General features: G+C 41.0%; 2 protein-coding genes across 11 annotated transcripts in view; one reads left to right on the forward strand and one right to left on the reverse strand.

Annotated features, from left to right (window-relative positions):
- Positions 1 to 26101, reverse strand: part of LOC115565375 (A-type potassium channel modulatory protein KCNIP1) — a 107812-nt gene that overhangs the window by 29080 nt on the left and 52631 nt on the right. For 6 of the 10 annotated variants that reach the window (XM_089263002.1, XM_089263000.1, XM_089263003.1 and 3 more), the window contains 2 exons: positions 7310 to 8389; positions 7118 to 7159 (listed from right to left, as the gene is read on the reverse strand). The exons of 2 other annotated variants lie outside the window; for them this stretch is intronic. In XM_089263002.1, coding sequence (XP_089119128.1) covers positions 7118 to 7159; positions 7310 to 8072 — 805 coding nt within the window. In that variant the 5' untranslated portion in view covers positions 8073 to 8389. The remainder of the gene's footprint in view (positions 1 to 7117; positions 7160 to 7309; positions 8390 to 26101) is intronic. 2 more of the 10 variants (XM_089263005.1, XM_089263004.1) reach the window with 1 other exon arrangement.
- LOC115565142 (uncharacterized) lies at positions 9430 to 9952 on the forward strand. The gene has a single exon (XM_030390145.2). The coding sequence runs from the start codon at positions 9590 to 9592 to the stop codon at positions 9872 to 9874; it is 285 nt and encodes a 94-aa protein (XP_030246005.1). The 5' UTR covers positions 9430 to 9589; the 3' UTR covers positions 9875 to 9952.

The following is a 26101-nucleotide window of genomic DNA, read 5'->3' on the forward strand; positions in this document are numbered from 1 at the left end:
GAGTTACTCTATTCATACCGAGTAGTACAAATAGCTCTGTGGCATGGTCTGGGTGTAGAAACGTAAATATTTATATAAGTTTTTGATATATATCTCGACTGAGTTACCTGCCTGTCGCAGCCAGGCAGTTCGTGCTTAGAGCTGTCTCTGCATATGAAATGCAATTTTTATTGTTGCTTGAGCTGCTCGGTCTCTGGTGCGTTATGCGACCTGCATTAAATTCGTGGCCAGTGCTGTTACACTCGAGCGCACACAGACTCTGGGAATTTTGATAGCTCCCCATCTCTCAGCTGCCATTTGCCATTTGCCAGCTGGCGGCTGCAGTGCGAGTTGACGAAATGCATTAATTTGAATATATATTCATGTGGCGTTTGTGTTTAGCTACGAATTTCAGTTTACCACTTGCCCCAGCTGACACTCACACACGCACACATAAATGTGTGGCTGTGTTTTATTATCAGTTGGCAAACAAAAAGCAGCCAAAAATATTCACACAAAATGTCTAAATTATTTGCGAGCATAACAAAGCTATTTGTGCGACCTCGGCCTCAGTCAGAGAGCAGTCAGGCATTTGGAGGTTGCGGTCTCTAGCTGTGCTTTGGGGCTGCCACCAGGCTGATGGTGCAGGAGAGGGGGAGGAGAAGGGGCAGGGGCAGGGTATAGGAGTACGCAGTCAGACTTGGAATCTCGCAATGCCCAAAAACAGGCCACACTTTTGCTGTTTATTCTTGTTTTTATTTCACTGCTGCTACTACTCCTGCTGCTGCTACTCCTGCTGCTGCTACTCCTGCTGAGGTCAAGGTGTGAAGAACGTGAATTGCGACGCCAATGCAAACAGGCCGCTCATTTGCGTTGACACATTAGCTGTGGCCGACCACATGACACGCCCTCCCGTGGGCGAGCTGGCAATGGAGCGTGGTCAGTGGCAATTGCCAGCCATAACAATATACATAAATGCCGAGCGTGAGTGGAGCTTCAAGCTGCCGCCAGCTGCGCCCCTGTTGTCATTGTAATTGCAGATAACGCAACAAGCAAACAGAGTGGGAGGGCGAGAGAGAGAGAGAGTGGGATAGAGTATGAGAGAGACATATGTATGTATATGTATGTGCGGCCCTTGCAACTTGCAATTTTGCATGCGCTCGCATAATAAGTTCCTGTTTATCTCGACTCGGTTTGTTTGTCTGTTTGTTTGCTGCATTGCTGCGGCTTGCAGGTTGCATGTGTGTGTGTGAGTGTCTGTGGGTGTGTGTGTGTGGCTGCGCAGGTGTCATGTTTCCGTTTCCGCTGCAGCACTCGTGCAACGGCAGCAGCAGCAGCAGCAGCAGCAGCCGCCGTCAGCCAAGCGCAAATATTTTTGCATGCTGCTGCAAACCACATCAGCCTCAGTATCTGTGTGCGTGCGTGTGTGTGTGTGTGTGGGTGTGTGGGTGTTTGCGGTTGGCTGTGTGGGCGATGCAACAACTGTGAAAATGCTTTTTATTAGACATGCCCGCTGTTTTCCCCACTGCAACTGCAAAAATATTTACTTTCGTTCAATTTCAAGTTTACCGAGTGTCGATAAGTGCACCACCGCCAGCCGCTCGGCTGGGTAGCATAGTATAAATTAATATAAGAAATATAATGCATATGTATATAGAGGAGAGAGACAGAGAGTGTGTGAGAGAGAGATGTTTGTTTGTGAGCTACCAAATGATGTGTGCTACGTGCTTAAGCGAGTCTGTTCTTTGCCCTCGTTCAATAATCCTTTTGAAGATTGCGAGCTCAATGGAAGCGTTTACAGATTAGATTCGCACACACACACACACACGTGTATGACAGCGCCTTTGGCAGTTTTATAGCTCTACATTCTCTGTTTGATAAGCGACTGCCAAAAAAAATAAAATAAAAGAAGGCAAAAGAAAAGAAAAGAAAGAAACTCAAAGCAATTCGTCGTCATCATTAAAATGAGCTGCAAGCGTAGCAAACTAAAGCGAATCCTTGCCGAGCAGGAGACAGAATGAGAAAGAGAGAGACAGACACACACACAGAGAGAGAGAGAGAGAGAGAGAGAGAGAGAGAGAGAGAGAGAGAGTGGAGCAAACCAAAGGGCAAATAACTTGGCTGACTGTCAAAACGAAAAGAATCTATAAAAAATTTTATGAAATCGTTAAAACTAAGTAAACGCGTTGCCTCGTAAAAGACAAACAGATATTGTTGCTGCTTTGCCTGTCCGCCTCCTGCTGCTGCTCCTGCTACTGCTGCTGCTCCTGTTCGACAAGTGATGAACAAGTTATCAAGCACAAGAAAACGTTTTCATACATGCCAATATCTATTTGGATATACTTATAGTATATAAATCGCTTTCCTCAAGGTTTCCTATTAAATTCCTTTGTTGAGTTGTTCAATTTGGCATTTGTCTTTGTACATTTATATTTTATTTTATTTAATTTTTGATAGGGTTGATTTTGCTCACTCCATAAAATGATGTAAACTAATGCTTGGCTTAAGCAATATATAGAAAATATTCTACATTTATAAGCAAATGTGGGAATTGCTAAAGAAACTATCTTATTTATATCTAAGAAGATTGAGCTGAAATATTTGTGGAATTGAAACAGCTCAGTGAAGGTAATTTGATGTCACTCAAGCCCAATTACGCAAACCTGAGAGGCTTTAATATAATATTTATATATAATATACTATTCAAATATATCCTAAAAGCAGAGAAATGAAGCTTAGTGTAAAAAGAATATTATATAAGAGTGGGCAGCAGACATTTTTAGAGTTCATTTAATTTTGTCTAATTCAATTACGCTCCGCATGGAATGAGACGTAATTCCATGTTGTCTCTTCTCAAATGCCGATTGAGCATCGTGTCTCTCGCATTGCCTTTACGAGTTCGGCTCCTTCAACAAGGATCATTGCGCTTCACTGGGCTGAAGCGACGCTCTCAGTATCAAACGTCTCCACAGTGGAAGACTATCCCATGCAGCTGCCTCTGATTCGCCAAAGCTCTCTCCCTCTTTTTCAATATTCTCCCACAGCTCAATAGAGCAAAGAAATATTCTCTCTATATAGACATACTTTAATGAAATTTCCTCTTCTCTATATTAAATTATCATACACGGTACTCAGAAGACCCTCTGAAAACTTGTACAGCACTATATTATTCGGGTCATTCGCGCTGCTTGCCTCGCATTGTTATTCAGTTAGCCGAAACTTGAACCACTTTAGCAGTTGGCTATCCACTTAGCCAGCTATAGTTTCTTACCGCCTTTCAGGTAATACGATTTTGAAGCGAAAATCCACTTGGGCAGTTGCGGGGCGCTTATCACGCCAAAATGCTGTACAATTTACGGCCGTGGATATACATTTGTTGTTGTTGTTGTTGCTGTTGTTGTGGTAGCAGCGCACTGGGCGTATGTGTAATATTTTGCAAGAGGAAATGCGAAGGATAAAGTTTGTGGCGCGTGCTCGTCACAATGTTGCAAAAGTAAAACTATTGCAGACGTTGTTGTTGTTGTTGCTGCTGCTGCAGTTGCTGCTGCTGCTGCTGCTGCTGCTGCTGCTGCTGCTGCTGGCGTGTGTGGATGCTTTGTTTTATTGCGCATTTAACAGTGCTGCAATTGTTGGCCAGACAATTACCAACTAATTGCAGCAGCAGCAGCAGCAGCAGCTACCAAATCTGCAGTTAAGTTGGCAGCTGCTACCAAACTCACCTCTATCAACAGCGAGCAAACAACTACGAGCACACACACACGCACACAGATAAAAATAAATGCAAAAACTTTTTGTGCAAACAAAACGAAATGAAAATATTTTCAAATAAATGAAAAAAATGTGCACGAAATGCACTTAACTCATTTGCAAGCCGCACAGAAATGCGCTTAAATAAATTAAAATGCGGTAGCCCTGACACTTAAATGCGAAAGGGAGAGGGAGAGGGAGAGGCAAGGAGAAAGGCAACATGAGAAGAGGCGAAAGAAACAACAGCAAACACACACAAAAACAAACATGACAGACAAAGGACAAAGTGTCCTGGCATCCTTGCGCTTTCGGCTGAATGCCCGTGAAAGGCTGTGAAGGCGCGAGGAGCCAAGGCGGAAGACGGAAGGCGAAAGGCGAACGGAGCAGGGCAGAGGGCACAGAGTGCAGGACGCAGGACGCAGGACGCTTGGCGCAACTGTCAAGATAGTCAGCTGCATGGGGCTTCGAAGGTGGCAGCTGCAGGTGTTGCACTAAGTAGTTGCCGACAAGACGAAGACACCCCAGCTGCCCCAACCAGCCGGCTTGAGCCCTGTGCAGCGAGACAAGCACTTAAGATGTCGCAGTTCCCATTAAAAATGATGTATAGAGTATCAAACAACGAATAATGAAATGATAATTAAAAGCATGGGCGGGGGCGCTTCTACAGCTGGACAAGTGGGCGTCTGTGCTGGGTCCTGCAAGGACCTTCATTTGTTAGCCATAAAGTGCACAAATTGGAGCGACCACAAAATGCAGACGCAGAATTCAATTACGTGGTGAATGCGAGGGGCGGCACGTGAGCGGGGGGCGCGGCAACTAATGAAGAAATTATGAAGTACAGTGAAGCGCAGCAGCAATGCCAAACAAAGCTCAAGCCAAGAAAGAAAAAACTGTTGACAAGGACACACACAGAGACAGGCAAACAAACAAACAACAACAACAACAACTGGCAGCGCCAGTAAATGGACTCAGCCGGAAATTGAGAAGCAGCTGTGTAGCCGAGTGTTGTTGCAAATGGCAATGGCGATTGGCAGATTGAGCATCGCTGGCATCGGCAGCCCATCTGGCCCGAGGAGAAGGAAACAATAAAATGCAGCCAACGGCAATGCGGGACTCAAAGGACGAAAAGGCGCGTCTGCTGAAGCAAAAACGAGCTGCAATCTCCGAATATTTCATTCCAGCTCATCGTTATTCTGCTCTCTGTTTTCATTTCTTCTTTGCTTTGTGTCTATCTGTGTGCCATTAAAATCGGAGAACCTAATAGAGGCAGACACTTTCATATCCAGTTCATTTTTAGGGTATATATTCCAATTTATAATAAATAGTAAAAAAAGAAAAAATTAAAAATAAATAATAAATAATAAATAATAAATAATAAATAACAAATAATAAATAATGAATAATAAATAATAAATAATAAATAATAAATAATAAATAATAAATAATAAATAATAAATAATAAATAATAAATAATAAATAATAAATAATGAATAATAAATAATAAATAATAAATAATAAATAATAAATAATAATAAATAATATATAATAAATAATAAATAATAAATAATAAATAATAAGTAATAAATAATAAATAATAAATAATAAATAATAAATAATAAATAATAAATAATAAATAATAAATGATGAATAATAAATAATAAATAATAATAATGAATAATAAATAATAATAATGAAAAATAATAATATAATTATTGATTATATTTTCCCAATTAAATTAGGGGTTTTTCTTATGCAATGTCTATTTATTCATTATAATTAGGACTCACTTAAATAATTAATTTTTATAAAATACAAATGAAAATGAAATAAACTGTGTTACATATTACAGCATCTGCACTTTTCCATGCCCATTTGCAAATTTATATAAATATTTTATGTGAACGTCAGCAGCAGGAGGAGCATAGTTAATAATCACAAAGTGCTCTATACGATTCACTTGATTTTCCAATACTGTTAAAAGCATTTTCAGATCGATTACATTTTCAGCTTTAATATGTGTGAAATTACGCAAATTGCGTCAATGTTTTAAGTGCAAAATCATTTTGTGCATTTAAAACACACACAAAAAATTGTCCAAAATCAAATGGGCGTGGGCGTGGGCGGCAGCAGGTGGAGTGCGCTTCCCGAGCTGGCGCGGCAGCCAACTTGTCATTCATCAAACTTTTTCAATAAAACTTTTGCGCTGCTCATCGCTGGCCGAAAAAAATAAAAATGGAAAACGTGGCCAAAACCAAACGGAGCTGCAAATCCGGCGCTCATTTCGCTGTAGCCAAAAGTCAAAATCTGATCCTGTTGGCCAAGTGAATTGAAATTTGTCTAGATTGAGCTGGAGCCACGTTCATGTGAATGAGAAGCTGTGGCTGTCCTTTCAGCGACTCTGATTGGATTGAGTCTATGCAAAAGTTTTTCGCAAATCCGTTGAATGTCAGACCTCGCCTGCTTCAATTCCATATCTGTCTGAGAGCGAGGTCAGACATCTCCACTCTTGCCAATAAACAATTTACCTGATATTTTGAGCTGACTTCAAGCTTAAGTTGAAAGCCCAGCCATAGCACGAGAGTTCAGCTTGGGCGTAAGCCCAAATTCTTTGGGATATTACTTGACTAGAGATAATATCGTAGATTATTGATAATACCTAATTTATATGCAACCCTGTAGAATCGCATTCGTTATGTATTATTTGGCTAAACAAACCCTTTCTGTTAAGTCGATGATCTTAAATCTGTTATCAAATAGACTAGAAACCAAAAGTTAAGGGATCGCATGATATGATACCCTGCAATGATGTATTCGATGCCCTAAGAGAGCCTGAATTGAACCTCTGGGCTGTTATAGAAGAATCTAACTTAAGTCGATAACTATTAAGTTTTTATCGAATAGAGTTGCAAGGAAAAGCTAATGGATATTATGATATGATACCCCGTAATGCTGCATTCGCTGGCTTGTGTTAGGCGTAACAGAGCCTCAATTAAACCTAGGAGATATCATGGAAGAATCTAAGCTAAGTCGATGATTTTAAATTAGTTATCGAATAGACTGGAAAGAAAGACTGGGAGTTAAAGGATTGTATGATATAATACACATATAATTATGTTTTATATAGCTTCAGTTAAGCTTAACAGAGTCTGGGTTGAACTTCTTTGTCATAAAAGAAGAATCTTTCCAAAAGTCGATAAATATTAATTTGTTACCTAATGGACTATGAATGGTTTCAGTGACTGTTAGACAAAAGAGCGGATGCAACAGACAGTTTGTCTGGCATGTGCGACGGCTGAGTTAATAACAAATTGAGACCAGTTAGTGGCAGTGGCACAGATCGGGTTGATCAGGCGAGGGGGTAGCGCATGGGCAAGGGATACGAATCGCTTACGCTTGGAGATGCAGCCCCAGGCCACGAGCAGCTCGATCAAAGCTGTACAAGTTCCATCAAAAAAGTAAAAGAGAGAGAGAGAGAGAGAAAGTAAAGATAATGTTGGCACAAAAAACACAAGATCAAAAAGGAATGTTGTTGTTGTTGGGTCGGGTTATACAAGTACGACATAGTTGGCTCCACTGTGCTTACCATTCTGTGCGTCGCTGCCCTGGAACAGGTTGCGCAGATAGCTGATGAGGCGTCGGTGCAGTGGCCGATGGCGATGGCGCGAGGACTTGCGCAGCGAGGACGACGACTCCTGGCCACCGTCGCCCTGCTCAACGTCGTCCACGTCGGCCGCCTCCTTGCCGCACTGCGTGGCATCCACAATGATCTCAATGCTGCGCTGTGTGCTGGACTTTTTGAGAACGACGCCAGCGGTGCCGGCAGCAGTGCCACCCACACCACCGACACCACCGCCACCACCACCGCCGCCGCCGCTGTTGAACGCCGCCAGGGCGCTGCTGCTGCTGCCAGCTCCCGTGCTGGTGGCAATCGTGCCGATGAGTGCATCCGTCGCCAGGTTGCCCGTGCCCGCGATGCTGCTCACGACATTCTCGCGCGAGCTGTGCGCCGGCTGGTGCTGTATGATGCGGCCGTGTTGGCCCATGTGGCTGCTGGGCAGCTGTCGTCCCGCCTGCCCACCGCCACCGCCACCGCCGCTGCCGCTGCCGCTGCCGGGCAGCTCGTTCACTGTGCCATTGCTGTGACTGCCCCGATAGATGAGCTCCGTTTCGTTGGACACCTGGCGCAGGGCATGCAGTCCCAGGCCCGTATGCGAAGCGCTGCTGGCCATGCCCCCAGCCCCAGAGGCTGACCCACCACCACCACCAGCAGAGCCGCCGCTGCCATTGAGCCCCGTGTAGTAGGCGCTGTTCGGACGCTGCGTATGCTGCACCTGTGGCCCGGCCATTGCGCACTCCTCGCTCTGCGCAGCGGTTCTTGGGGGCGGGTCGGCGGCTGACTGGTTGGGCGGTTCACCGGTTGACCGGTTGAGCGGGTGAGCGGGTGAGCGGTTGGCCGCGTCTCTAGTTACGTGCTAAGCGCCTGTCGTTTCGGGTTAGTAGTTTTAGTTGCATTGCGTTCATTTTTGGTTAATTACATTTTGCCCCACTGTGCGCTGGCCTCTCTCTTAGCTTTGACTCTGGCTGGGATTAGGCTAGGATTAGTCTTAGCTCTTGCGCCTAGCAGTCGACAGTCGCTGCAGTCTTAACTTTAAATTCTCAACATCTGCACGGTGCCCAAGCAGTGACAGCAATTGGGGGGAGAGAGAGAGAGAGAGAAAGAGAGACAAAATATCAGAGGCTTGTTAATCAAAATTAATATTTAGTTATTCAGTTGGTTAACATTTCACAGCCAGCAGCAATGCATAGAGAGTCGGTGCGTGTGCGTGTGTGTGTGTGAGGGTGTGCATGTGTGTGTGCTCGAGTACCTTGATATTGCATTTACATACATATATATCACATACATACATGTATATCATTATAGAACTACAGCATTTCGTCGTAGATAATTATATACTAATTCATTTAGTTTTGACTATGGAAATAAGTTTTTTTATATATACACATCTTTATCTCTTAAGAAAAATACATAATAAAAAGAAAAAGTAATACAAATTCAAGTTAATATAGTAATAATAATATTTAATAAGTCTGGCTAGGCACTCCCTTTCTATGTACTTAGCAAACCCATATAAATATTCCATTTGCCCAGTTCGCAGTAGGCATAGCCTAGCTAATGGACGCTACTATAGTACTTGTGGCTTCTTCGTTCCCGGAATTAGCAACAAAAGTATATGGGCTCGCCTTTGATTTCACGTAAACAATGAATTAATTCATAGCGAGTATACGGAGAGCGAAGATACGGAGGGAGGGTAAACGAGGAGTGAGTATAAGAAAAACGAGTATACAGAGAGTAAGTACACAGAGTACGGAGCTTTTCAAAACCCAAATTCAAATAAATTTAAAAGTTCTCGCTTTTTGCTCTCTCATATACTCTCTTTATCGTAGCGTCGCACTACCACAACTGCAACATTGCATCGTACAATCTGAGCAGACAAACTCTTCTATTCCATTCACAATGTCACTTCATCTTATTATAGTAAGAGAATATATGCATTTACTCGTATTCTATTGCAGTTCACTTCAGCCAAATTAAATCTTAGACCATTTATAACATGTATTCCAAATCGCCTTTATTAGCTCTTATGAAAAAGAATAGCTTATATTCATTTACCAAAAATCAAAGCAAGCCATGCTGCAAAATTCGCACTCAAATTCCTAATGATGTAGAGATTATTTCGTAGTGTTTTCAGTGTTCGGCTCGAACAGTTATAAATTGTTGTTTGTTTATTTTTTTTTTTTCGTTTTCAATTTTTTATAAATATTTTGTTTGTCGCCTATCCGTTATTTGGTTTGCCTTACGAAAATGGAGAAAGAATGCGCCGATGAGATGCCCTTCAATCCCTTCTACATCGGTCCACATCCCAGCCAGGCCTGCTCGAATTCAAAGCCCGCCGTGGAGACTGGGCGTCAATGCTCGCCGAATTACACGGATACCCAAAGTCTGGCAGCCAATCCACCCGGACCTCACTCAAGCAGCAGTCAGGCGGATTGTAGCCAGACCACCAAGGGAAACACACCGGCGAAACCTGCTGCTGCTCCTGCTGCTGCTCCCTGTGGTCACTATCCTTGCAATGATGTACGGAGATAGGCAGTCGATGCGGATAGGCGTACAAATTGAATATTTCTTCAAAATTCACAATGTGCAATAAAGCCCGAAATTGAAAACAATTTATGAGCTGTCTTTTATTGTCTATATTCATGGAGCTGGCTGTCATCTTAAGATCACAGCTATTGGGAATGTGGCATAACAGCTAAACAGCTGCATGGCATAAGATTGCTTTAGTCTTGATCTCCCATCTCTGGGTCTGCAAAGCCTTAGAACTGTTTCCATAAGATGTATAGCTCTTGTTTCCAAATCTACCAAGTGAGTTAGTGTTGATCTTTCTTATAGATATTATACATATGCTAATTTTTAAAAATTTATTTTGAAGTTTGTAACATTTCAGCAGTATAAGAAATAAAAAAAATAATTAAAAAAAAAAAAAAAAATATTTATAAAAAATAAATAGTAAAATTTTCTCAATATTTCCTAAAGCAGCTGATTTAATATTTCATTCACTGTTACTCAAAATTGCAACTCGTTGATTATTGTAATATTTAACTGCATATATATTATGCCATCAATTGTTTGACTGTCTTGGGCTTTGAACAGCAACAATCGGAGTCGATTTCGAATTGGCCAAGTCAAACTGATTTCACAGCAGCAGCTGCAAGTTTAATGGCTTTGCTGTCGGCTGTAATGCATCAACAGCAGCAGCAGCAGGAGCAGGAGGAGCAGCAGCAGCAGGAGCAGGAGCAGGAGTAGCTGCATCAGCATCAACATTCGACTGCTTGGCAAATTTGAATTTTGCATTGGCATCGCATCGTGGCATTCTGCTGCGTATCTATCGAGCGTATTGCACTTGCAAATTGAATGAAGTACAAATTTATTATTTATTGATAGACTTATGCAAGTGCGCAGCAACAGCAGGAATACGAGCAGCAGCATCTTATAAGTGCTTATGTATGCATACATGCACACACACATATGTGTGTATGTGTGTGTGTGTTTTGTGTTGCTCGGCACTTGGCTAAATTGCTAAACGCAGCTGACTTCTTTGACAGCACTGGCAGCAGCTGCACACCTGGTGCCACCTGTATGACCTTGGGCTTTGCCAACTGCAACTGCAAGCCCACACACCCTCGGCCCTGCCCACACGCCCGCACGCCCGGCCGTTTACAAAATGATTTATGCATTTCAACCATTTGTTGTCGACTTTGCGCACGAAAAACAGGAACCAACAACGTTTAATGTGATTTTCTTGTTAAATGGAAACGCTGGAGCAGGTGGTGAAAAGTGCGGAGCTTTTCTAAGAAAGCGCTTTTCACGCGCTTCGCTGTTTTCTGTCACTTTTCATTTCTCAACAAATTGTCTGCACTTACGAACCCCTTTGTTAAGCACTTGTTCGCATTTCGTTCTCGTTCCCCCACTCCCCTCCCCCATCCAGTGGGCTATTGTGAACGGAACGAACGACTAAATGGATGGAAACGGGCTTATAGTTATAGTCCAATTGACTGACTATTTCTTCGCCAGCAGCCAAGCCCAGCCCCACTACGATCAAGGTCGATCGCGTTGCACTCAATGGATTGCGTTGTCCATTGTGCGGCCACCTTGAACTGAGTCGAGCTGCAGGGCTACGTGAGCGCTTAAAGCTTGAATTTGTAATACATTAATAGAGGTAATGTCTGCTGTAGAGCCAGGGGCAATTCATATTATTGTGAGAAGCTGAGACTGTGCGGGCTCTATGGGAATGCAGTTACTATATAAGACTTGATTTATCGATAACCTAAGCAGCAGACAAAATGTCGGTTTTCGATAACTAAAGCTCAAATTCAACTATCGATAAATGCTTACCCCTAGGCTTAAGCAGCTGCTGAACTAAAGCTGTACACTTTCATTGATTATCGATATCGATTATAGATTATCGATAGTTTAGGAGGCATATAGACCATGTGTATAAAAAACTTAATATTCAGTCTGTGGTTATCAATCTAAAATGCTTGAGTTGACGATAACTATAACAGCTGCTGAATAATAGCTCGCCAAAAGAATCCATTTTCCTCAGTTATCGATAGCTCAACCAGCTATAGTTATCGAAATAATTATACTGTAACAGCTGAGCTGTAGTTATCGAAAAATGTGTACCCTTTCTTTGATTATCGATTACTTTACTAGCTGCGGCGGTATAGTTCCCTTGACATCGATAACTATACCTATCGATCAAGCTGTACTCCCAGGAAAGTCGCCTTTGCATGCATAGTAATCTCACTGCAAATCAAAATGTAGTTCTATGATGATTTCTTTCGATAGCTATGCTAAACTTGAAATGGATATAGGAATAGTAATTTCTATGCAGGTGCATTGATTTCACCTCTGCAAATTGTCAACAAATCAAATTTGAGAACTTAATTTATTGGCATGTCGGAAGGTACGTCGGAATGGCAACGTTGCCGAGTGAAGTGAATAAAAACAATGCATAAATATCTATTAAAATTGGATTGAAATAAATTATGGTTTACAGAACACAGGCGACGGCGACGGTGGCGGCAGTGCCACCAATAAATAGGTGTGGGACTGGAGGTAATGATAATGTGGCGACAGAGGTTAATGGCAGAAAAGAGGAGGGAACTGAGTGGGCTGTGTGGGTGCTGGGGTATATATAGGCCACAAGACGGCAAGACGTTGAGATGTTGAAGGTCAGCTAGAGCTCTCCAGCTAAGCTGGGGCGAGCAGTGGAGTGCAAGGCAAACACATCGATGGGGAAAGGCAAAATCAACTTGACGTGAACAGAGGAAATTAAGTGCATGGCAGCGTATCAGAGAGGGCGACGAGCAGCTGACGAGTGACGACTGCTGCTGCCCCTCCTGCTGCTCCTGCTGCTGTTGCTGTATAAAATGTCGAGGACAACAAAAGGACTCGCATACTTAGACGCACTTGAGCATGTTGAAAGAAAAGAAAGCAAATCGCTAGGAAATGAAGCTGAAATTTATTATAACAATACGGCGTAATCGTGTGCGCCGCCGGGCTGCAGTTGCCTTCGCTCCGCCGGATGGCCGATAAACGGATATGCCTTTCAAATAAATAAATCACGAAAATAAAGGTAAGCGTAAGAAGGGTGAGCGTAAGCCTCAGCCAGCTACAAATGATTATGATATGGCACAAATAACAGCAGCTGCCAATTGGAGGCACGTAGCAGCAGCTATTCGAGTGCTTCGCCTGCACTTGTCAAACACGGCCACGTAGAGGGAATCTGAAGTGCACTTTGTCAGAGGGCGCTGTGGTTTGTCTGACTGCTTTGCCGTCAAATAGACCAACCGAAAAAAAGTCGAAGAAGAAGAAGCAGAAGCAGAAGAAGACGTGCCACAACTTCACTCGCTCTCTCTCTCTCTCTCTCTCTCTCTGTCTCAGTCTCTGCCTTGAAATATGCGCAATATTCAAACGGGAAGGTAAAAGGAAATTGGATTTTTGTTGACATTATTTTACAAATATCCGGGCGTGCAAATAGCTATAACAATGGCTGCTTCTGCTTTTCGTCTGCTTCTTCATCTTCTTATGGCCAGTTCTGGTCACACTCACACTCACACACACACAGGCACACATACACGCACACACCTTCATTTATGCAATGAGTTATTTGCGAGAGCTGCTACTCAAGTACATCCGATTCAAAGTGGGTGCTGCTCGAGCAGCATCTAAAGCTGCCTGGCCAATTTCAATAGAAATGCCAACCATTGTGTATGTGTGGGTGTGCGTGAGAGTGTATGTGTGTGTGTATGCTAGATGGCGGTAAACATATTTTGATTTTGCATAATAAATTGCTGTGCGCGCCGAGCGCAAGTCGACAGCCAAGAAGGCAACGCTTCGTACCAAACACAATCTGCTCCTTGAGCCACACGGATGCACTTTTCAACCCACTCGGAGATGGCTTGGCTGCCCGAACAGACGCAGCTGTATACCCTTTGATTTGATAGTGCATATTGGAGATGTATTTGTATCTTGTGTGATGTTCCCTCAGAGAACTCAATATAAGATATGCAGTCAGCGGACTTAGCAGCTAATGATCGTTATGTATTTGGCCTAGTCGCATTTATTTGATATGTAGTTACTGCTGATATGTCCACTGCTGTTCACTATATATCTGTCTAGGCCTCAGCTCTTTTAGAGTTTCATGAGATGGCAGATAATCTATAATTTTTCTTCATTTGTGATCAAGTAGAGAAGAGGCCAATGGAGCACATTTATTCTGTCTTTGAGTTAAGTTTCACTACCTGATTCTAGCTATGAATTTTGAGTCATTTCAGTTAATGATCATTATATATCTTCTTTATTCCAAGCTATATCTTAGTTGCAAAAAATGTAAGTTAATCTATAATTGGAATATATTTGTGAACAGCTAAAAGAGACGAATTAATTTTCAGTCAGGAAACCAATTCTCGAAGCCTGTTCAGATCTCAATATGATATATACTTATGCATGTATATATTTGAGTATGTAGCAAAGCTATATCAGTTAATGAATATTAAGTAGTATCAGCTTAAGGCATATATGGTTCATAGTTACTTAAGAGAACAGCTTCTTCCTCTCGCATATCATATCATAGGAATGCCTTCAGCTGAAGTGCAGCTCCTACAACTGCAGCTCCTTCAACTACTCTCACGCTCCCTCGTTCCCTCTCTCTCTCTCTCTCTCTAGCTCTCTCTCTCTCTCTCTCTCTCTCTCTCTCTCTCTCTCTCTCTCTCTCTCCTCTCTCTCTCTCTCTCTCTCTCTCTCTCTCTCTCTCTCTGCATAAGAGCATTTGATCTTCGTTAGAGCTGCTTATTTTTCGCAATTTCCTCCTGCATTTGCTTGGCCTGACATGGCCTGGCCTGGCATTGTTTATGCTTGAGAGATTGCACGAAATACCACTTAGTTTGCCGCTGCACTGGCAATGTAAACATATTCATATTTATGATTCCTTCCACTGCTGGCTGTCAACTGTGTAAGCCAATCAAATATACGTGTACGCTGTATTTGCAGAGGCAAAAACAAAATGTTCCAGCATCTAGAGAGATATTTTCTGTTTAAATATATTTTGAAGATTTAAGGCTACAGCAATTGCAGTCGATGCCAGCTCATTGGAATTCCTTTTGTCAATTTATTTATTTTCGAATTTTCCCTGGCACAATGCGAAATAAGAGCAACAACAGCAATTCAATGCTGACAGAGCATTTAATGTCAATTAAAGAAGATCAAACAATTATTAGGAATTGCTGTGTCTGTGTTTGCCTCTTGTGCTGGGGCAAATATTTGGGAATTCATTTGAAATTTACTGTTGAGACCAGAGTCTATCGTTTATGACAGCCGGCCAGATTTGCACAAGGCAAAGGATTACGCACTGAAAATCGAATGAAACATGCCTTTGAGTTGGGGCTTAGGAATTTGTGGGCTTGAGCTAGAGAGGGAGCTGGAAAGAGCGAGAAGAGGCGAGACAATGCTAAGCGTAATGATGATGAGCATTGCTTGCCACTCAGCCAGCTCAAAATTACAGGGTATACGAAGCATATAAAGCAAGCCAAACAAGAGAAACTTTTGCTGCCGTCTACTATGCAATATAATCAAAATTAATTCGGCTTTGCTCAAACTAATTAGCCTTAAATTATAGAGAGAATTGCTGCGGTATGAAGAGTGTAATAGAAGCAAAGTATATACATATATTTAAAATATTTATAATACGCTCTGCAGTAGTAATAATTATTGGTTATTCTGTAATGAATTAGCTGAAAAGCAGATTTATTTGTCTCTCATATAACAGAGAATGTCCTCGGTTCGGCGCTGTCTGATTAAGAAAAACCATCACCATAGCGAAGAGCTGATATTCGAAATAAATGTCTATTTCTCTCAAGCATATAACACACACATACATACGCACACACGCATTAGCGCGCGTTCTGCTGACTGCGCTCGGGCTGCACTTTGGCTAATTTAATTGTTGAGCAACTTTTCTTCTAGATGAACTTTGCTAATCAAATTCGCAGTATGTGATAATGACATTTATATGTGTGTGCAAGTCTCTAGATTCATTTGCCATTATTTGTGAGGAGGAGGGAGGCATCCAAAATAATTACACTAATATGGAATCCAAAAGGGAATCCTTGCTGTATACCATGAAATATAATTTGCATGTGCATATGTAGAGATTTCATATGATTTATGAGCAGCTATACAGCTCATGTAATTTTTGGGATATTTTTGGCATATGAATATCTCAAGTAGACGTACATATTAAAAATACAATTAAATATAGATGTAAATTTAAATTTTAATTTTTTAATTTTAAATATCTAAATTATTTGCACATAATATTTAAATAACTATATATTATATTTAACTTAAGTAAAATAATATTCATATAAATGTATTTTATATTTATTTTAAATACAATAAAATAATAATAATAATAATAATAATAATAATAATAATAATAATAATAATAATAATAATAATAATAATAATAATCATCATAATCTAATAATAATCAGCATAATAAATAATAATAATACGAATAATAATAATTAATAATCATAATACTAATAGAATAATAATAATAATAATAATAATAATAATAATAATAATAAAAAATATTAATATACATAGTAATAAAAATTATTAAATTATCATGTACATTTGATGTAAAAATTAATAATAATAATAATTATATTATATAATAATAATAATTATATTTATACCTAATTTATATTTTAAAAATCTCTAAAATATATCAATATTTCTATATCAAATTCATTAAATAGGTCTAATTAATTTTTTTTTTTTAATAGAATGATAATATTTATGTAAACATATATAAATAGAATTTTTATAAATAATAGATAATATAAAACATAAATTTTTAGTTAAGTTCTTAATTTATATTGTATAACTCTACATAAAATATATATATTTTAATATATGCCTGCATATAATTATTATGTTTTATTATTCCTGTATAACTTAAATATCTATAGTCAAGTTTTGGCACAGTGAAACCAAACACAAATCGCAGTGCAAAAGTTTGGCTTGGAAAACAATTGAAATTTGATTATCTTTACGCTGGGTTCGATGCTTTGCCCGAAGTGCGCCCTGCCAGCTGTCAGCAGCAACTAAATAAATGTGACTTGGCTCAGAGGAACAACGCACAGGACATGCATGACAGAGAGCGAGAGAACGAGAGAGATATAGAGGAAACGGGGTGCATCATCTTGCTGCACGTGAGCTGCTGCAATCTGTATGACACTTTTGTAAAACGACCACGCCCCCAGCTAGAGGGGCTGCCAGTGCCTTTTATCACATTTCTATGCGCTGCGTTTTTCGTCCATTTCTAGTTTTATTTAAAGCGCAGCTTGCGTGGCCAATGGAGCAGTCGTCGCTCACCTGGGCGAGGACCAGCCAGGTGCACCAGTGCCAACCTCGCATTTATGAATTCGCACGTGTGCTTAAGCGCACGAGCATCTCTTTTGGCAACAGAAATAAAAATAAAAATACCAAAAATACAGGAAAAAAACAGAAAAACAGAAAAAGCAAAGAAAACACAGAGTGAAAACTCTCGAGTGGGGTTTCGCTTTCAAGTGAGCGACTGTTTGTTCACTTCTCTACGTGATGCTGTTTAAGTGTCTGCAATGACTTTCTGTCTCTGTGCGTGTGTGTGTGTGTGCACGTGTCTCTCCGAGCTTGACATGAAAAAATAACATTTATTGTGCCAGCTTCAGCTGCTCAGTGTGTTTAAGTTGACTTGAATCGAAATGAATTTCATTCCATTGTCGATTTCTTTTCGCGCTCAACTAAGACCCACTTGATTCCTCTCGGATCGCCCTCAAACTAAACATTGTTCGCAACTATTTGGATATACATATACTGCCGGCATCTGCCCAGGCTAGAGCTGAGCTGGGGGCTAAGCATGCTCAGGTGTTTAGCAGCCGGAAATAGCACTCGGCTGCAATAGCTTTTAATCTTAAATGAAGTGGGCTTAGCCATCGTATGCATTACATTTCGAACAGCAGCACTTGAGAAGGCTCTCGTTTGCTTTTTAGCCAGATTAACATAAAAGCTTAGAGTTGTGGCATTGTCAATGCAATCAGCCGATTACGGCTAGGGTACACGTGTATGGGCATGTGTAAACATCTATAAGTAGATGAGTGCGTGTGGAGGATGAGTGTGTGTGCGTGAGACTTATGGCAAAGTAGACTGGAAAGCGCACGCCTTCAAGCTAACAAGTTTTAGTTGCTTCTTTCATCTCTATGCGAGCGGGAGGAGGCGGAGAAGGTGCGGTTGAGTACGAGAGAGCTACCCGAATTTCGCCTTTGGCCAGCTTCGGCCTGGCTATACATCCATTCCGTTCGTTCGTCCGTCCGTCCGTCCGTCCGTCCGTTTGTTCTACCTGGCTGCCATTCATTGTCAGAGAGACATCAGGTGCAAAGCATTTTCTATTTTCACAACTTTTCCTTAGTATAATTAATTCAAATGCTTTCATAAAGGCAAGCACAGCATTTCCGCCAGCCGCTGGCTTCCACTGCTGCTAATGTGCGCAGCTGTGTTATCGTTTATATGGTATTTATTTTTCCTTGCCTCTGCTTTTGTATTTCCTTCTGCCACTTCTAAACGGCTGCTACCTGTGTGCCCGCCCCGCCTGAGCATGGCTTTAAGCATAGAATTTACTGACTTCTTCGGGGCAGTAGCCAACAGCGATTACACAACAGCAACAACAGAAATTAACGAACAGCTCGAAACTGAATCAAGCTAACCGCAAGCCGTAGCTCAGCCATTCGATCTACTGGCTCTGACGATGGCTATGGCTATGGCTCTGGGTATGGCCAATGCCATTGCTATTGCTCCTCTCATTAGTATGCATTGATAGTTGCTCGGCCTATCGGCTGGCTAATGTAATTGAAAGGGATATAAAAATTAATTTACGACCTTTGCACGCGCACCGATTGCAACAGCAGCAAAAAAAAACAAAAAAAAAAAAAGACGGCAAAGAACCGATTTGATTATGTATTGTATAAAGAGCGAACACGGTGCGTATGCGTAATGCATAAGGACTCTCAGCTCTGCTGGCTGCTCCAGCTGAATATAATGAATGAATGCTTTAACATGACAGATTCTTTGGAAAGGCATTTCAGAAAGTTGTTAACCAAATTAGATTAAACTTCTATTTATAGATATAAAAATAGCGAACAATTCATTTATGCCGCGTGCTGTATATAATATACCCTGCACGAGTTGAATATGCTATGAAGTATATGCTTGGTTAGTATATTCGTCTATTCAGTAAAGTAAAATAAAGGATATTTAAGGAGGAAGTGACTAGAGCTAGAGAGAAGAGCTAAAGACAAAGTTAGAGATAGAAGAGAATAGCTTGAAAGAAGAGCTAAAGACAGGAGCTAAAGATAGGGGTTAGAGACAAGAGATAAGAGCTTGAGACTAGAGCTAGAGCCAAGAGTTAGAGACAAGAATTACATGCTAGAAATTAGAATTATTAACTCAGTGAATTAAAATTGTTTAATTTTTATCGATAACTCGATAAATCGATGTTTCGACATTGTTCTCTCAGCTCTCTAAAAGTTCTAGATTTACCATCTTCATCCGTTTATTAACCTATATACTCGAGGTTGTTCTCATTGAATTTTAGGAGCTATTTCTCCACAAATTTGCAACTTTAAACTAATTTCAAATACTAGAGACTTGCACACGTATAAACCTCATTATCTCACTCTGCGAATTTGATTAGCAAAGTTCATCTAGAAGAAAAGTTGCTCAACAATTCAATGTGCCAAAGTGCAGCCCAGGCGCAGTCGCTGCGCAGTCAGCATGTGTGTGTAGATATTATCACACTATCAGCTCTCTGCCGAACTCAGGGTATTTGCTAGTCGAGCAGTGAGCAGCTCAGCCCGGCTCTCGTAGTTGCTTTGTACACGCTCTTCAAACATAATTGAACTGCTTCTATTTATAGCACGTCCACTTGGTTCGTTGCCCCGTGCTTAACTTTTCCGCTTGTCCGTGCTTTAAAATAGACAAAAAACAAAAAGTGAAAAAAAACCACATGGAAAAAGAGGAGGAAAAACAACCGAAATCAGATCCTGGCGCCAGCTAGGACTCGTTGCTGCTGTCGCTGCCGCTGCTGCTCTTCAATTCCCAGCTCAAGTGTTTCTCCAGAAATTGAATTAAATTTGTGTATGAATAAAATACAAAAAAATAAAAATAAAAAGAGAGAGAAAGTCAAGCGAGAAGACAACGATATTTGAATACCCTAACGGACGTGCAGTATATATGTATGTAAGTGTGAGTCTCGTATGCCCAAGCATTTGCTGGCAAGCCCCGTTAGATGATTTATCCATGTATATCGATGCCCCACACATATGCCCCATGACCCGCCTGTGAGTGTGTGTGTATGTGTGTGTGTCTATGTAAAAAAAAAAGGTTGGCTCGCTGTCGCCAATGAGCAGATGAGCAGGTCGTTGAGCAAAATCAAAATAGCACAAAATGAAAATGAAAATGAAATTGAAGTTGGCCGAGTGCTATAAAATCAACAACAACAGCAACGACTACGGGGCGTATAGGGCTAGAGCCGGGGCATAGGGTTACGGCAGCATATAAAGCACTAGACACGAGCGGAGGAATGCTGCAATCCCAGGCCCTAGGACCAGACCCGGCCACAGAGCAAGAGCAAGAGCCAGACACAGATCCAGAGCCAGCCCCCCCCCCCCCCCCCCCCCCCCCTCCAGCTCCTGCCCAGTTGGGGGCAACGTGTTGCTGACAATGCGCGGCAGCGAGTGGGGTGTGGGGAGTGGGGAGTGTGGAGTGGGGTTTTGGTAGTGTAGGACTTGTCGTTGACAGCGTTGACGCTGGCTGGCGATGATGGCGATGACCATGAAACGATAATGATGTTCATAATGAAGCCGGCGATGGCAATAATGATGATGTTGTGACTCTGCCCGTAGCTGAGGCCAAACGTTGCCACCACCGCCTGGCTCAGTCTCAGTTCGACGCTGGCAATTTGAATGATGCTAAACTGTTGTTGGCGTCGCCATTGCTGTTGCTGCTGCTGCTGCTGTTGTTGCTGTTGCTGTTGTTGAGTTTTATTGCCGCTGGCTCACATATTTTGCCTGGCAATGGCTCCTCAAAATGAAAACATGAAACCAAATTAAGAAGAACACGAGACCTAAACGGAGACAGAGACAGAGATGATGATGCTGCTGCTGTTGTTGCTGTTGCTGCTGGAGCCATGGCCGGGACCGGAAATGGAGACAGAGACATGGCATAAGCCCGGACCCGGAAGCGCCCGGCGGTAGGCCTCAAGATGCCGCTGCTAATGATAGCATACAGCGCAGCCCATCATGCAGATGAATATACATACATACATAGATACATGCGTGTGTGTGTGTGTGTGTGTGTGTGTGTATCTCTATGACCAGTTGCTATGCCAAAAGGCTCTAGCTGCGTCTGTGGCCATTAAGCAGCGACGCTGCCGCCGCCGCCGCCAATGTCCGTCCGGCTGATGTCATTCCGTGCGTTGATGGATTTGAGTAATTTCTTTATGCCGCTTGCTATTCGGGCCACTGCCACAACATAAATTGAAGCTGGATTTAATTACGGCCAGCGCCGCACAGTGCCGCCAGAGCGCACATAAAGCAAGAGAAGAAATTGCAGAATTTCCCTTTAGACAAACACTTGAATATCATAATTTCAATCAAACGGATTTCCATTGCACGTCACTAAACATTCTCCTCTCCTCCTCTTCTTCTTCTTCTTCTACTGCTGCTGCTGCTGTCTGTCTGTCCCATGTGCGAAAATCCTTTAAATATTTTTGCATTAATTCGTGGCATACGTGGCATTGCCACAGGTCCGTGTCCGGGGTCTGGAGCTGGAGCGCGCGCTCAGCTGCCTCGACAATTATTCAAGTCATGCAGATTCGCTCCCCAGCCGCCAGGTGGCGCCCCCGTGCTAATGTGTGTCACGACCTTACGAACCAGTCGCAAATTGTAATTTCTAATTTCAGAGACGTTCTCGTTGTCGTTCACTGCTGCTGTTGCTCTTGCTGCTGCTGCTCTTGCTGCTGCTGCTGCTGCTGCTGGCACAAAGCGTTGCACGGCATTTATTAAAATCGCATTTCAGCTCGCACGGCCTGCAGCTTTTCATTTCGATGCTCTACTTGAGCTGGGGCATTGGAATTATGTGAGCGAATATGTGAGTGGAAGCTATTTGTGAATCTATTATCCACGCACATAAGTAAATTCTCGATCAGCAGTTGAAGATATACACTCATACAGTATATACAGCAGCCAGAATAATTAGGAAACTTAACATTCGCTCATCAACTACCAACGACAGTCCAGCACTCTTTGTTCTTTGTTCGGATCTTGAAGGTGTTGGAAGCACTCAGTGTATGATTTACTTGTTTAATTAGTAATTGTAAAAGCTGCTCTTCAATTTAAAAAATGAAAAATAATATAATATAAAATATACCATACATAAAAAGGATGACAAAAAAATAATAAAATGATAAAGAAACATATTTTAATCAAACTGAATTGAAAAGCAGAAAATATAACAAAGAAATTAATTAAAAAAAAAAAAAAAAAACAGAAATTTAAAAATTACTTTAAATATAGTGATGTCCACAAATATTGATTAATCGATTATTGAATCATATGATTAAATTTAGCCGTGAGATTATTAATCGAAATTAATCAAATGATTTTTTGTTTAATATAAATATATGCTTATTATTTATTTACTGCTTGATGAGGCCAAACAAAAAGTGACAATTATTATTATTATATTCTGTATTGAATTCAAAGCTTTCGAGCTATAATAGGTATTATTTTTCATCTACTTAGTTACTTTGCATGAAATTCATATGCTATCGAAAGGTTTATTATTTAATACCATAAAATTGATTTTTTTATTTTATATTTTTTTTTTTTATGTATTCATTTTATTTATTTATTTTATTTATTTCTATTTTTATATTTTATTTTTTTGCAAGTGTTTCAGATATTGTTGATATTGATGTTTTGAATAAATTATATCACATTTATAAAATATGTCAGATAAAATATATAGAATATACATCTGAGTTAGTTAAGGATTCTAATAGAAATTGCTTCCGTAGTAAGTTTTAGAGCTTATTAAATACAAGCCATCAATCAATTATTTCTTTTCTACATATTAGCACAAACAGATATGATATAACATATTTGACCAATCAAAAGGAGCAAAAGCACATTCAATCTTCGTCTAGTCATAAATTTACATTTCTATTTGGATTTCTTTTTCGATTATGCTCACTTTGCATTATTAAATTGGAATTCTATTTTCTCTATTTTTTTGAGGTTTCCCTTTGGTTTTGTTGGGTCAAAGGTAGACGTAATTAGATGCGGAACGTGCCTTTAATTGGCAGCAGGTGCTAATCGATGGGGCAATGCTACTCATAAACTCGACCCGAAAAGCACTTCACGCGAACATGAAGCATTTCTTGGCTTGAACGACAATTTGCAGTTGTCACGTTTTGCACCTTGGTCACTTAATTACTTAATTGGCTATTAGCTAATGGCAGAGCTGACTGATGGGCGTGGCACGCACTCACACACACAAACACAAGCAAACAAATGAACACACTCTAAAGTGCAGCCACGGCCTAATTAAAAACTTAACTCAACTTGTACAAATTGCTTGCATTTTGCATATGCATCGAATGGCCATGTTGCATGTTGCATGTGGCATGTGGCATGTTGCACTTGGCTGCATGTTATGCTCGCATCACATGCCACAAATACGCCGCACAGCCACAGATGCGATAAATTTAATGCAGCCACAGCAATCAGTTATCAGCTCGATCAACTCGAGTTGCTCTATGCTATAAAAGCCGATTTAATAAATATTCTAGCAAGCCCTTATATATCCTGTAATTGTAGGCATAGTGCATGCTAGAAACATATCTTAAAGATTTTTTAATATAATATAATTAAAAGCGATTTGACATATTAAAGCAGTTCGTCAATTGACTTTGTTTGACTGGGCGTATACGTAATATTTTCTAACAATTTGATGAGAACAAAATCAGATTCGCGGTTAATTAGTTGATTTGCTGATTAAGCACAGCTATTTGTTAAAGGTGGACAGTGAGAGCGTGACTAACAGATACCCTTTAGTCTTTAGTCTTTAGTCTTTAGTCTTTAGTCTTTAGTCTTTAGTCTTTAGTCTTTAGTCTTTAGTCTTTAGTCTTTAGTCTTTAGTCTTTAGTCTTTAGTCTTTAGTCTTTAGTCTTTAGTCTTTAGTCTTTAGTCTTTAGTCTTTAGTCTTTAGTCTTTAGTCTTTAGTCTTTAGTCTTTAGTCTTTAGTCTTTAGTCTTTAGTCTTTAGTCTTTAGTCTTTAGTCTTTAGTCTTTAGTCTTTAGTCTTTAGTCTTTAGTCTTTAGTCTTTAGTCTTTAGTCTTTAGTCTTTAGTCTTTAGTCTTTAGTCTTTAGTCTTTAGTCTTTAGTCTTTAGTCTTTAGTCTTTAGTCTTTAGTCTTTAGTCTTTAGTCTTTAGTCTTTAGTCTTTAGTCTTTAGTCTTTAGTCTTTAGTCTTTAGTCTTTAGTCTTTAGTCTTTAGTCTTTAGTCTTTAGTCTTTAGTCTTTAGTCTTTAGTCTTTAGTCTTTAGTCTTTAGCCCTTGTTTCATTCCCGATTCCTTACAAATTGACACTGTATAAATTGCAAGAGATATCGCAATTTGATGGCTGCGACAATTGATCTGATTGCCAAGCGAGACAACTGCAATTGAGACGGGCAATGGGACAATGTCGACCAAGAGTTAAGCTAACAAATTGAAAAACTGTTTGTGTCTGGGCTGCGAGTCCAATGGACGGTGCAGCACTGATAGCGGACAGCGGATGGCTGAAGGACGTCCCGCCTGGCGGCGTCTCCTGTTGAGTGCTCGGCGCGCGCTCGTTTATTAACTGCAGCTGGGACAGGGCAGGCGAGCGAAGGCAACGGACTTGCTGAATGCTTAAATATTTTTTAATGGATCGCTTTCAATTAGCGGACAGTAAAAAGGAGACGCTGCAGCCAGCGTCAGGCAGGCATGAATCAATGTGGCAGAGACATTTAACTTACTCCTGCCAGCAGCACTTTAATATAAGCTATCACTCTCTCTCTCTATCTCTGTTTCTTTCGCTCTCTATACATAATGAAATGCCAATTAGCTGACATCGCCGTGGCCCTGCCTGCTACCGGCCACACATAGCCATGATAAACAATAAGCCCAATAACAATGTGGCCAACAAAATGGACGATACCTAATTAGCTGGGCGAAGCTGCATGAGCGGCGACCAGTTGTCCTTGCCACATGTCGGTTGGCCTTCGTCCAAGTGAATTTGCTTTCTTAGGGCTGCGTCTGTAAGTGTATAAGTGTGTGTGTGAGCTGCGCTTCTATTCGCACACATTTCTGGCTCATTGATTGCGACAATGCCCCGAACAAAAGCCAGCAAAGTGTCAACTTTTGGAATTGATAGTTACAGATACCAACACATGAATGACTTTTGGCCATTCCCCAATTTTGACACCCCACACAAACACACACACACGAACACACACATCCCCACACAGCTGCAACAGTTTTTATATAATAGATAGCAGCATCAACACAGCTCTCGCTTCAGACGAAAGAGAAACAAAATAAATTAGTATGGCCAGCGTATCGATGACAGTATCGAAAAGTTATCGATCGCCATTACCAAGTGTTGACAGGACTCGAGGGCTGCTATATCTGAGATGAGTTCCGCCTTAATGACGACCAGTATTAAGTTCTCTTTCGTGCAGCCAGAGCTCCGCTCCATTACACTTAATACTCGGACTCAACATTCATTTACATAGCGTGCAGAGAACAGTTGAGACTTTTATTCCGTACGCTCTCTACGAAAAATCAACTTGAGAAAATCATACACAATAGCTCTCGGTCTGAGATTTCGGTTCTTTCCTTATTATTTTCTGTTGAATGTCTTGAGTTGAACTAGTCGTGAGACGGTCTCTTAACTAACTTCGTTTGTGATGAGACAATGAGTAAAAACGGGAATATAATTCACATGCACACACTCAATTCACGGACTAGAGAGTACTACGTGTGTACAATACTCGCATACAAACATATATATCCATACATATACATACATCAAATACTGTTTGCTTACAATTATTCTTTACCATGGGGAACGAACCTGTTGAAGAACGGCTGCAATTGGTTCAACCCTGACTTTTGATTCAAGT

This window comes from Drosophila navojoa, chromosome X (genome assembly GCF_054131105.1).
Source record: "Drosophila navojoa isolate 15081-1374.11 chromosome X, UAZ_NAV_1.0, whole genome shotgun sequence".
NCBI classification, from domain to species: domain Eukaryota; kingdom Metazoa; phylum Arthropoda; class Insecta; order Diptera; family Drosophilidae; genus Drosophila; species Drosophila navojoa.

Excerpts from the sequence above, each read along its gene's own strand:
- LOC115565142 (XM_030390145.2), top strand. The coding sequence starts at position 9,590 with ATGGAGAAAGAATGCGCCGATGAGATGCCCTTCAATCCCTTCTACATC.